The sequence below is a fragment of the Hyaena hyaena genome, unplaced genomic scaffold (assembly GCF_003009895.1).
Source record: "Hyaena hyaena isolate Hyena2069 unplaced genomic scaffold, ASM300989v1 scaffold_826, whole genome shotgun sequence".
In the NCBI taxonomy this organism is placed as follows: Eukaryota; Metazoa; Chordata; class Mammalia; order Carnivora; family Hyaenidae; genus Hyaena; species Hyaena hyaena.
Genome location: NW_024081449.1, coordinates 744,738 through 757,757, shown reverse-complemented (window position 1 = coordinate 757,757; position 13,020 = coordinate 744,738). Strand labels below are relative to the sequence as shown.

The following is a 13,020-nucleotide window of genomic DNA, read 5'->3' as shown; positions in this document are numbered from 1 at the left end:
TGAGATGACATCTGGAGCTATCATAATCACCTTAAAACTGTGCACCTGGGTGGCTCAGTGGGTTAAGCATAATCATCTTAAAACTCACAGAGGTAACCAGTCTACAATTAAAAAAAAAAAAAAAAAAAAAAGGCCGGTAGAGATGGGAGTAGGGGATAAGATCTATCCAATCATTCATTTGGGTTCTCAGTTACATAAGCCAATAAAGTTCCTTTTTTTTTTTTTGCTTAAGCTAGTGTATGTTGAATTTCTGTTACTTATAACCCAAAAACCTGGAATGCTTAAGCAGAACAAAATAACAAAAGTTAGAAAAGTATACATAAATAAAGGTGATGAAAAGAAGTTTGAACTAATGAATAAAACAGATAATAGGTAAAGAATCTGTATAATAGAGACAACAGATTTACAGTAGCGGCCATTTCTAGCAATAAGTCAAAGACAGCTGACTACACAGGATCTCTAAGAACACAACAAGAAATCTTAACTGATTGCAGATGCTGAATATATTAAGAAGAATAAAGAACTCACTACACTCTAAATCACAGCTTGATGCCAAACGTGTTAAAGATAAGACTACAAACATAACAAAGTATAGTATATTCTGAAATAATTTACACTCATGAGGCATTATTCCAACTGCAATGCTACCTGCTTAGAGAACTACAGCCCCCATTCCACAAAACATATGATAGAGGAAAGTGATAAACTGTATGGTAGAAACGTTCTGGCTTAGATGGAGAGCATTCACTGGATAAAGTTTCAGAGCACTTACCTGTCACAGTCCCACAGATGAAGGCTTAGAGAAGTAGGCTAACTGAGGAGTACATGCTACCAAGAGAAGCTGAAACAATTATGTAATATGGATCAAATTCTCTAAAAGGAAAAGTACTTGTCGACAGTGCTATTCCCTAGAACAGGAACCTCAATTTCAACTAGTCTGGCAGCAAAATAACCAGTTTCCACAAAGTTATACCTAAGGAAATTCATTTGTTTGTTTGTTTTTTTCCTCTAAGGGTCTACATCCTGTGTACTCTTGAGAAACCTCCTTATTATCTGATATATTTTCCCTTTTTTTAAAGTAGATCAAGAGGCACCTGGGTGACTCAGTCATTTGACTGTCCACCTTGGGTTCAAGTCATCACCTCGCAGTTCATGGGTTCAAGTCCCACGTGGGGCTCTGTGCTGACAGCTCAGAACCTGGAGCCTGCTTCAGATTTTGTCTCCTTCTCTCTCTGCCCCTCCCCCACTCAGGCTTGCGCTCTCCCTTTCTCTCTCTCTCTTTCTCAAAAATAAATAAACATAAAACAAAAAGTTTAAGTAGATCAAGGGTGCCAAATCAAATAAGCAGATGCTCTGTCATTTTTATTTTATGTATTAATAGTCCCATAGCTTAGAACTTGTATTTAGTTCGTACTTTAGGGTAAACATAGTTACTCAAATTATTGTTCTACAGAATGCCATTATAGAATGGAATTTAAATAAAGTAAGATCTTGAGTATTACTGTTGAGAATAAAAATCACTTACCTTGAAATTTTCTGTGATCAGAGTAAACAACTTAGTTGAATTCCCCACAACACAAGCAGTATTTGACATTATTATTTCCAAAGGCGATAAAATTTTGAGTTTAGTGATCACCTAAAATCATTTGAATAAATAATTTCTTAAATGTAAGCTTGTGATTCTCTAAAGCCAAACAAGTGACATATTTTTCTAAGAGAGAAGTATTTAAAATTAATTCACAGTTACATAAAATTACAATTATTCTAATTATATATTTCAGTTAAAATATATATCTAATAGTGATATATTAAACATATTCTATATAACTACAAATATAAAATATAAACATAGGCTATATTTTAAATTAATAAGTATAAATTAAACCACAATATTAAATCACAGCTATAAATTAAATCACAATAATTTATAACAGCTCTCAGCTAAAAAATTAATTTGAGCTTATCAAATATGTATTCCTAAGATATTTTAAAATAAATTTTTCTACTCAGTATTTTACCTATCTCCATAAAAAACATACACACATTCAATAGTGCAACTATGGTGATTTAATCAATATGGTCACACTAGTACAGCTTAGAAGTTGAGCAGTATAGGAACACCAATTAGAAACACCTGTGTTACAACTCATTCTTTTCATAATATAGTTGCATTTCTTAGAACTATTCTAGACACAGAAATTCTTAATCAATCTGCCAAGCATTCGTGTTTTTAAAAAAGGTTTTTTCCCCCATTTTTTTAATTGCATAAAAATATGAAATACCCAGAGGTAAGTCAGCATGCAGTACTAGAATCATTTATGCTGTTAGGTATATTAAAAAATTAATTACTCGTAGGAAAGGAAACCTATATATTAAGAAACCATAAAGAGGAATTAGGGAAAGGAAAAAAGGAGAATAAAATGCCCAAAATAACAGTATATGTGTCTTTAATAATAGTAATTGGGTCAAATAACTTTTACAATATAGAGATTAGAAGCAGATTACTTCTACCTAGTTAAGGGACAGAAATTCCCATGACAACAGACCAGTGACCCAAATTAATGAGAAGTGTGATAGGATGTGAAGGCAAGTAGAGGTTAAATATGACTGACCTAAAAGAGCAGTTTCCCTGAACACTGGAAAATAAAATTCAAATACTGTACAGTGGAAACAATCCTTTGAAAATGGCACTATTAATATACAGTCTTGGGAAGAAGACCAGGAATTATTAATTTGCAGGTATTAATTTTAGAAACCAACAGTAATTTGAAATATTCAAGCAACAGCAAAGCACATTATTTTTAGGACAAAATACATTCAAAAATTTAAAATCAGATGTTAAACAATTTTAATTCAGAGTAACCTACATTGGTCCAGTGTAAATTACCTTTATTCCACAAAAAAAATAAACTAATTAAGAAAGCACTGACTTGAAAATCTGCATAGTCCTGACTAGGTAACCATTTTCTAAGAGTATTAATACCTACCTTCGCATATGTTGTGTTGTCTGCAAACTGAGATAATATAATTTGTGGGCTTTTTAAATCAATACTTGCCATTCCTATTTCACCTCTGGCAAGTCCTCTCCCTTCTACAACAGCTACAATAACTGATGGGGAATGTACTGATGCTGCAGATGAGGATGTAGCTATTAAAAATTTTGTAAAAAGAAAATGTATAAACATTAATAGTAGTACATTCTCATTCTTTCCTCATAAGATCTCAAAGGACCAAGTGTAGAACACAGCTATTCATATCCAAGGAAATAACTTTTTTTTTCCTCATCAAAAAACAACTTTTCATATCTGGAACACATAAAAATGTTAATTCTCAAAGTATTTTGCCAAAACTTCAAGGTTAGAAATAAACTGTATATTGTCTTATGTTGCATTTATTGGAATGGAGTTATAAAGGAACACTGAATTTGGAGTCAGAAAACCTAGATTATTTATCCTACTCTATCACCTAAAAGTTAAATGAATTTGAGCAAAGTATTTCATAACAAATAATCAAAAATTACAAGGTATAATATAATAACTGCCCTGCCCAACTCAAGAACTGGCTGAAAGAATCAAATGGGATTGTATATATATGAATGCGTTTTATAAAAAATAAAATATTATGCAAGTATAAACTCCAATTATATGTATCGTGTATTATATGTGTAATTAATATACACACGTTAACAATACATTATTAACGTGTCAAGAATGTTCTAAATTCTTTATTTGGATTAATTTAATTGTCAGATTTCTATCAAATAGAGATAATTACTCCATTTACTTATAAAGAAACAGACACATGGGTGGAACTAGTAGAGTGAGAATTAGTACACAGGCAGCCTGGCTCCTAACCTTTACATGTATTATAGATTTTGAAATCTATGCCTTCCAAATAATGAATATTTAGGTAAGTTGTTTAACCTTAATAAAGCTACCATTTCTTCATTTGTAAGCCAGAAATAGCAAATCTTTTTTTCACAAAGTTGTTATAAGCATTAAATGCAATAACATAAAAGGGTTTTTTAATAAAGTATATGAAATTATTTAAAAATAGGACATTATCCAGGGATGAAAAACATGTCTAAAATTTTATTGTCAGAAAGCAAATTTATCTTTGATTCCCTTGTCAGTCTTTTAATAGGCCCTTTCTCCCCTCTTTTCCCTTCCCAACCTAGATTCTTTTTTTCTACTCTTCTATTATAATGTCTACAGAATTACCCATTTATGTTGTCTTAGTCGGTAGTTAACTTAAGAGTTCATTGAAAAATTTATTGTATCAACATCTCAGAACTCTCTTTCATCTGAAAGCCACCTTATACATTATGAGTGAGTTTATATTAGATCTATGAAGTCATTTTAAGTTCTGCAATAAAATATGACCTTCCTGTTATTAATTGGAAATTAAACACCAACTTCCAGTGGAAATTCAGTACACTCGGAAGATATCTCCCTTAAATTTCTAAAAGAATTCTTACACTGTCATCTCTCTTTTGTAAGTAATAATATAATTAGCATTCTAGCGTCTAAAGCTCTTATTATTTCCTTAAAATGGATCCTTAGAAGTCAATTACTAGAACAAAGGAAAATCACCATTTGTTAAGGATCTCATATATATTACCAAATTGCTTTCAGAATTGTACTGATTTTTAAAGTTTATTTAAGTAACCTCTGCACTTAATGTGGGTCTCAAACCCACAACCCCGAAATCAAGAGCAACATGCTTACCGACCAAGTCAGCCAGGTGCCCCTGTACTGATTTTTCTCCCAATTTTTAATTCCATCAGTAGTATTTGAGATAAACCAATTTTGCTGTATATTTACCATTATTAACTTCTGAAATGTAGTAGTAGTATTAGGTAATTTAATGGACTGATACTTAAATTTGTATTTTTGAAAATTACTATCAAAATTGAACATAACGTAATATATCCATTTGTTTTCTATATTCTTTAAAAGAAATTCTTTCTCTTTCTTCTTAATTCAGAGGTTTCTTTCCTCCTTTTTTTAAAATATTTTTAAAATTTTTTTTAATGTTTATTCATTTTTGAGAGAGACAGACAGAGACAGAGACAGAGAGACAGAGCACTAGCAAGGAAAGAATAGAGAGAGAGGGGGACTAAGAATCTGAAACAGGCTCCAGGCTCTGAGCTGCCGGCACAGAGCCCAATATAGAGCTCGAACCCATGAACTGTGAGATTATGACCTGAGCCAAAGTCGGATGCTTAACCAACTGAGTCACCCAAGTGCCCCTCTATATTTTCTTTAGAGATATTTATGTCTTAATACAGTTTTTACTAAATTTTAATGTTTTTCATGTTATTGAAAATTGTATAAATCAATTACAATGATTTATAGTTGTTACCAATCTTGATTTGGTATCTCAAAGATTTCTGCTTTTGTATAGACAATCTTTTCCTTAATAATTTCTCCATTGCTTTTTTGCTATCAAACTTCTTTTACTGAGACAGTTGATATGCATTACTATTTTATTCCAATTTTCTTTGGCTATTTTGTTCACTTTGATCTTTCATATGAGCAGAACTCTGAGGAGTACATTTGGTTGTCTGCCATGTCTAGAACGAGGTAGTACTGTACCAGAAGTACAGATTTTGATTCATTTTAATCAGTTGGTAATGATCTAGCTGGGTAGTCAGGGACTTGAAAGAAACAAGATTGGAGGTTAATGTCAAGGAAAGCTGGGGAAAATGCATGCAGATGAACCTCTTTTAATGGGCATAGGCTTTGAAAATATTTGTGTCTCATGTGAATGCCCACTAAAGGGCATCTACTATAGAGGAGACTTAATGATCAGGTAGACAAAATGATTAACTCTATGAACTTCAATTAGCCTCTTTCCGTCGTCACCCCAGTGCTTCTTTAATAGATTTAGGAACAAAGCAGCCATGGTGTCAAAGATATCCATGGGCTCAACATCATGAACTTCCTCTTAATAAGGCTGACTTGGTCAACCACAATGTGAGTACCTAATCTGCCAAGAGCAGAGATAAATATTAAATGCCCTATATAGCACCACTCCCCAGGGGGACAGTGGACTAGCTCTTTCCTGGCCAATCTGTATCCTCTGATATTTAACAAGTTCAACATCACCTTCTCCAAAGAGAACTATGCCCCAGACTTGGAGATGGCTCCTGGAAAGGGCCTGTTTGACCTCTTAGGCCTCTTCTCAGCCCTAGGGCACCTAAATGAGTTTTCTTATATCCTATAGTGACTCTTTTATAATAATTTATAATTCTTTATATTAAATCTCCCTTGTTTAAATCACTGTATGGTTCTATCTTCAGATGGATCCAGACTGCTATAATCTCTGCCTTCATAGTGCTACAAAGGAAAAAGGTCAATTAAAATATCAATATTATTAGTAAAATGCAAAGTGAAATGAGGGCCCATAGCAGAGAGAGTCAAACTAATCTTACAGGATCACAGAAAGCTTTCTGAAAGGAATAACATTTAAGCTTAGACTTGAGGAATAAATAAGAGTTGACTATATGAAAAGGGGAAGAAAGAGTTTCTAAGCATAGGAAATACCATGTAAAAGGCCTTAGGGTAAAAGTTTGGATGTAAAAAAAAAATATATATATATATACACACACATACATACATGTGTATATATACATACCTATATACATATACACATATATATTTATATATACACATACATACTAATATATATACACCATATATATATATATACACATACACATGCATATATACATATACATACCAATATATATATATATACACGGTGTGTGTATATATATTTATACACACACACCATATAAACACTAACCAAAAGAAAAAGAATTGCTAAATTAATCGCAGAAAAAATAAAAATTTTAAGGCAAAAAGTATATCTATAGATGAAGAGAATCTTTTAATACTGAGATACAACAATGCTAAATTTTTATGCTCCTACTAAAATAGCTTCTGGGGGGGGGGGGCCTGGGTGGCTCAGTTGCTTAAGCATCCGACTTCAGCTCAGATCATGATCACACGGTTCGTGGGTTCAAGCCCCACGTCGGGCTCTGAGATGACAGCTAGCTTGGAGACTGGAGCCTGTTTCAGATGCTGTATCTCCCTCTCTCTCTGACCCTCCCCTGCTCACGCTGTCTCTCTTTTTCTCTCAGAAATAAATAAAAATTAAAAATAAAATAAAATAGCTTCTGGGTGCCTGGGTAGCCCAGGTAGTTAAGCATCCAACTCTTTTTTTTTTTTTTTAAGTTTATTTATTTTGAGAGAAAGAGAGCACATGACGGGAAAGGGGTAGAGTGAGAGAGTGAGAGTGAGAGAGAGAGAGAGAGAGAGAGAGAAAGAAACCCAAGCAGGCTCACACCATCAGCACTGAGCCCAATTTGGAAACCTGAGTCAAAGTGTAACACTTAACTGACTAAGCCACCCAGGTGCCCCTTAGTTGCTTAAGTGACTGACTCTTGATTTCAGCTCAGGTCATAATCATATGGTTTGTGGGTTGGAGCCCCATGTCTGGCTCTGCCCGACTGCTTAGGATTTTCTCTTTCTCTCTTTCTCTCTCTGCTCTTCCTCTGTTCTTATGCATGTGTGCATGTACTCTCTCTCTCAAAAGAAATTTTAAAAAATAATGAAATAGCTTCAAAATATGCAAAACAAAACATTAACAGAACTACTAGAGAAACAGACAAGTCTACAATCAGACTGGGAGATTTTAATATACCTCTAAAAAAGTCTTTAGTGATACAGACTTAAACAACACAATTAAAGAAATGACCTAACAGGGGCACCTAGCTGGCTCAGTCGGTAGACATGTGACTCTTAAACACAGGTTCATGAGTTCAAGCCCCACACTGGGCACAGAGGTTAAAAAAAAAAAAATTGACCTAATAGACATATATAACCTATACATATTTATAACTGTAAAATATATTCTTTACAAGTGGAGACAGAATATTTACTTAAAAATGTATAAAATTAAGAACTGTTCATCAAAGAACATCATAATAAAAGAAGGAAAGAAGTCACAAATCTAGGGAAGATATACACAATAAATGTACTCATCAAAAAGAACAAGTATTCTGAATATATATTCAGAATCTATAAAGAATTTCTGCAAATCTAGAATAAACCTAAAGAAAAATGGGAAAAACACATAAATAGGCATTTCACAAAAATGAAAGCTAGATGGTCAAAAAGCACACAAAAGGTAACCAGCCTCAGGTGCCTGGATGGCTCAGTCAGTTAAGTGTTCAACTCTTGATTTCAGCTCAGATCATGATCTAGAGATTTGTGAGTTTGAGCCCTGCATAGGCCACCAGGCTGCTTGGGATTCTCTCTCTCTGCCCCTTCAGCACACATGTGTTCTCTCTCTCTCAACATAAATAAATAAACTCAAAAAAAAAAAAAAAAAAAAAAGGTAATCAGCCTCATTGATAACCAGGAAAATGCAAATTCAGATTACAGTTAGATAGTATCTTACAACTGCTAGACTTCTAAATGTTAAGAAGTCTGACAATATCAAATGTCAAAGAGGATATAAATCAACAAGAACGCTCCTAGTAATAGTATACACTGGTAGAAGTACTTAAAAAAAATTATCATTATCTTGTAAATGTATGTATTCATAAATACTATATCCAAGCAATTCCACTGCATGTACCTTAGAGAATGCTTATACATGAAGACTTATTTCATCCATCTTCCCCTCAAGAGAATCTAGTAGATTTAGGTAAATACTAAAATTTAAGTATAAAAAAACCCACAGGATAGTATTAGAAGATTCAATTTCTAGATTTAAATACACATCATGTATAAAAGAGAGATTTCTCGTTCATTTACTTTTTGTCAGAATAGTTAAAAATGCAGACTTGCATATACTAACAAATAATATCACAAACTATGTAGCGTTAACTTAACCTCAAATTATGGATAGAAGTAAATTAATGTATGTTTTTCAGTGGTCCATTATCAGTTACAAATAACTTCAAATGAATTTAACCACCCTAATTTATAATTTACAAACCTTAAATGTTTCAAAAGGTCATCTAGGTCAATATTCCATTCATTTTACCTGAATATCCCATCTGTGGTGTCCAACTTTTATAACCTGATCTCTGAGGATTTCCAGCAAACAATGGAGTTTTTAGTGTACGAGGATAATTACTATCTCGTGCAGAAGATAAGCTTGTGCCAAAAGTAAAATTTGATGCAAATGTGTTTTCTGTATTAGATCCTTTGTTTCCAAAATATGAACCTAAATTTGAAAAATGAAATGTCAGTTTCTAAAGATGTAGAATTATACAATGATGTTTTAATCACTATAATTTATATCATGTTCACTTTCTATAAAACTTCATTAGATAAGGACTTTTAAAAATATAACCAATTATGACAAACTTAATGGCATTATTGATAAATAATCTGGCACTAAAATATAAGGAATAGTGCTTGCTAATATGCTTCTACAAGCTGAGACTACTTTTGATAAAATAAAAAACTACCTTCTAATCTTCAAATATACCAGATGTTTACTTTGTATAGCAATTATGAGACTTCTTTCCCTGGATTGATTTAACTTCATTGAAATTCTCTCCTCCCATGCAAATAGCATAAGAATTTTAACAACTTTTTAAATGTTTGTTTGTTTGTTTGTTTGTTTGTTTTGAGAGAGACAGAGATAGAGAGAGAGAGAATCCCAAGCAGGCTTGGCAGTAGCAGCACAGAACCTGATGCAGGGTTCGATCTCATGAACCCAGAGATCACAATCTGAGCTGAAATCAAGAGTTGGATGCTTAACCAAGTGAGCCACCGAGGCACCCCGAGAGTTTTAAATTCATCTGGATTTATTTCCCTGTTTAGGAACTCTGCCACTGATATATTACCTATTTTACAGGATTGTCATAAAATTAGAAAGAACGCACATAAACAGCCTAGCTTAGTGTGTTGGCACATAGAAGTTCTTAAAAGTATATATTGCAGCTCTTTTTTCCTGTTTCTCTTCAGTTCCTTTTTTTAAATTTTTTAAATATTAATTTATTGTCAAATGGTTTACATACAACACCCAGTGCTCATCCCAATAAGTGCCCTCCTCAATGCTCATCACCTATTTTCCCTCTCCCCCACCCACTCATCCAACCTCAGTTCGTTCTCTATATATTTTAAAGAGTCTCTTGTGGTTTGCCTCCCTCCTTCCATTTGTAAATATTCCTCTCCACTTCCATGACAGCTCTGATTCTCCTTAAACCACTTGCTTTGTTTCCTTTGCCAGGATCCTTTTTCTTCTTCCTTTTAACTGCTGGCTTCCCAGGGTTCTACACTTTTTCATCTTCACCCACAAATTAACATTATACATCTTCTCTAGGCATCTCATCCATTATCTTGGTTTCTATTAATTCCTATTTCTAGTTATCTATAATCCTCAAGATTCATATACAGTCCTAACTTCTCTCTTATACTATAAACCACAGTTTGGCAAACTTTTTAATAAAGATCCAGATAGTAAATGTTTTAAGTTCTGTGAGCCTTTCTGTCTGTCAGAATTACTCAACTGAGACAACATATTGGGAAAGCAGCCATAGACAATAGTAAATGAATAAGCATGGCTATGTTTCAATAAAACTTTATTTCTAGACACTGAAATCTGAATTTAACATAATTTTCACATGTCGCAAAATATTATTCTTCTTTTACTTTTTCAACCCTATAAAAATGCAAAAACCATTCTTAGGTCTATACCTGCACTGTTCAATACAGTAGCTCCGGACCACATGTGACTATTTAAAATAAATCAAAACTAACTAAAATTAATAATTATGTTCCTTAGTCACATTAGCCACATTATAAATGCTCAAAAGCCACATATGGCTATTGGCTACCATATTAGCACAGATATAAAATATTTCTGTCATCACAAAAAGTTCTATCAGTGTGGCCCTGTGTCCCTTTTGGATATAAACTTTTAGATGTCTCTCCAGAATTTTTAAATGTCCAAAAATAAACTCATTATCTTTCCCTCAAAACTTATTTTTTTTTATTTTTTTATTCTTTATTACTAGTTGTGCTCAACTGAAACATCTTGTACCTTGTCAGAATCATTCTTAATTTTTCTTTCATCAAACCTAACACCAAATCAATGAGTAGGTATTGTAAATCGTTTTTGTTTTTTTTAACCACTAAAATTCCTCTCCATCTCCATTCCTACTAGCCCATTTTAAGGCCATATCTTCTTCAGGCCCTCTCTAAGTTTCTTTTAATTGTTCCCTTTGCCTCTAGTATTATGCCTCTCTAACCTATTCTTCACATCATCACCAGTGATCTGTCCAAAAAAGAAATTTCATCATTTATCTCCTTTCTTGCAATTCAGCAGTGTTGCCCCATACCCACCATAGGATAAGACCTAAATATGGGTGCCAGCAGGAATCAGATACATTCAACTAGGATACTTTGAGAAGTTTGATAAAGAAAACATTTGCAAAGGTATAGGCAGGGTATAAGGATATCATCATAAAGAAGTGTATAGAACAAGGACAAAGTGTGTTCTGTTACCTAGGCTTAAAGGAACTCAGAGAGTGGTTACCAGAAACTGGAGACAAGAGAGGGCTGTTTTTTGTTCTCAGGTTACTTTTCGACTCGAAGTCCCTTCTTGAAACTTACTTGTCTTTGTTGTCCTCCAATTCCTTTGACCTCTCTTTTGCTGTATCTTCATGTGGCCTCAAATATACTGATAACTTTCAAGTCTGAATCTCTCCTAAGTTTCTCTTCTTAGTCCTAGATCCGTATATTCAATTGCCTTAGTGTGAATATATAGATATTCTAGAGGCTTTTCACAGTCGACATGTCCATAAAAGAACTCATTTTCCCTCTAAATGGTGCTTCTCCTACAAACCTCATTTTATCAGGAAACAGTACTACCATTTAACCAGTCAACAAAGCCAGAATTTAATGCAATAATTCAGACGTAAAATAATGAGGGCCTGTAGTGGCACAGAGAGAGATAGGAAAAGAATTATTTAAAAGACAAAGACGGGACTTGTTAAGTGTTTGTATGTTCAAAGCCAGGGCACCCGGGTGGCTCAGGTGGTTAAGCGTCTGACTTCGGCTCAGGTCATGATCTCAGTCCGTGGGTCCGTGCCCTGCATCAAGCTCTGTGCTGACAGCTCAGAGCCTGGAGCCTGCTTCAGATTCTGTGTCTCCCTCTCTCTCTGACCCTCCCCCACTTGCTCTGTCTCTCAAAATAAAATAAAGACATAAAAAAATACACTTGAAAAAACAAAGTGAAGGAACTGTTGGAAGTCTTATAGGGTTTAAATTTAGACAACCCAATGATTGAGATAAATAAAAGAAACAAGTCAAGGAACTGTGGAGAGATGAATTCAATTAACCACATAGTGAGTCTGAGGTGTCCACTGGTCTCCCACTAGAAACTTCAGAAGATAGTCTGAAACAGGACCCTGCAGCACTGTTGAGATGAGTGGTGGTGGTTATCCCATCCAAGAAGTGGCCTAAGGGAAAAAAACCTCTAAGGACAAACCATAATTTGGGAAATGACAAAGGTAAGCAAAGCAGTTCTCTGGGACTTAGGAGAAAAACAGGAGAGTAGAATTAGGGAAGCTAAATTTAGAATTCAAGAGAAAACTAGTCAAGAACACTGAACACAAACTGAAAAGTGACCACTGGATTTGGCACTTGTTACCTTATCTTTGGGTTGCAATGGCATGTGGAAAACAGGGATGCTTTTTCCATGAAGGGAGACTTGTCCAAATATAAAGGAGTCAAACTCGTATTGAAGGACATACATTTTTAAAAATAAATATANGTAAAATTTTGAGATGTCCTATGTTTGAAAATATTTTATCTTCCTATATGTTGACTGGTAACTAAGTATAGATGGTTTTGGTTAGCAGTAACTTTTCTACAGAGTACTGCAGGAAATCTTCCATTGTCTTCTAGCTTCCACAATTGCTGTTTAAAAAGTCATAACTGGGGCATCTGGGTGGCTTAGTCAGTTAAGCGTCCGACTTTCACTTAGGTC

The 13,020-nt window shown here is 34.0% G+C and overlaps 1 protein-coding gene across 1 annotated transcript in view; it reads right to left on the bottom strand.

Annotated features, from left to right (window-relative positions):
- MSH4 (mutS homolog 4) overlaps nt 1-13,020 on the bottom strand; it is an 86,843-nt gene that overhangs the window by 72,800 nt on the left and 1,023 nt on the right. Inside the window, exons 2-4 of the mRNA XM_039219399.1 lie at nt 9,061-9,243; nt 2,988-3,148; nt 1,526-1,636 (exon numbers count right to left, since the gene is read on the bottom strand). Coding sequence (XP_039075330.1) covers nt 1,526-1,636; nt 2,988-3,148; nt 9,061-9,243 — 455 coding nt within the window. The remainder of the gene's footprint in view (nt 1-1,525; nt 1,637-2,987; nt 3,149-9,060; nt 9,244-13,020) is intronic.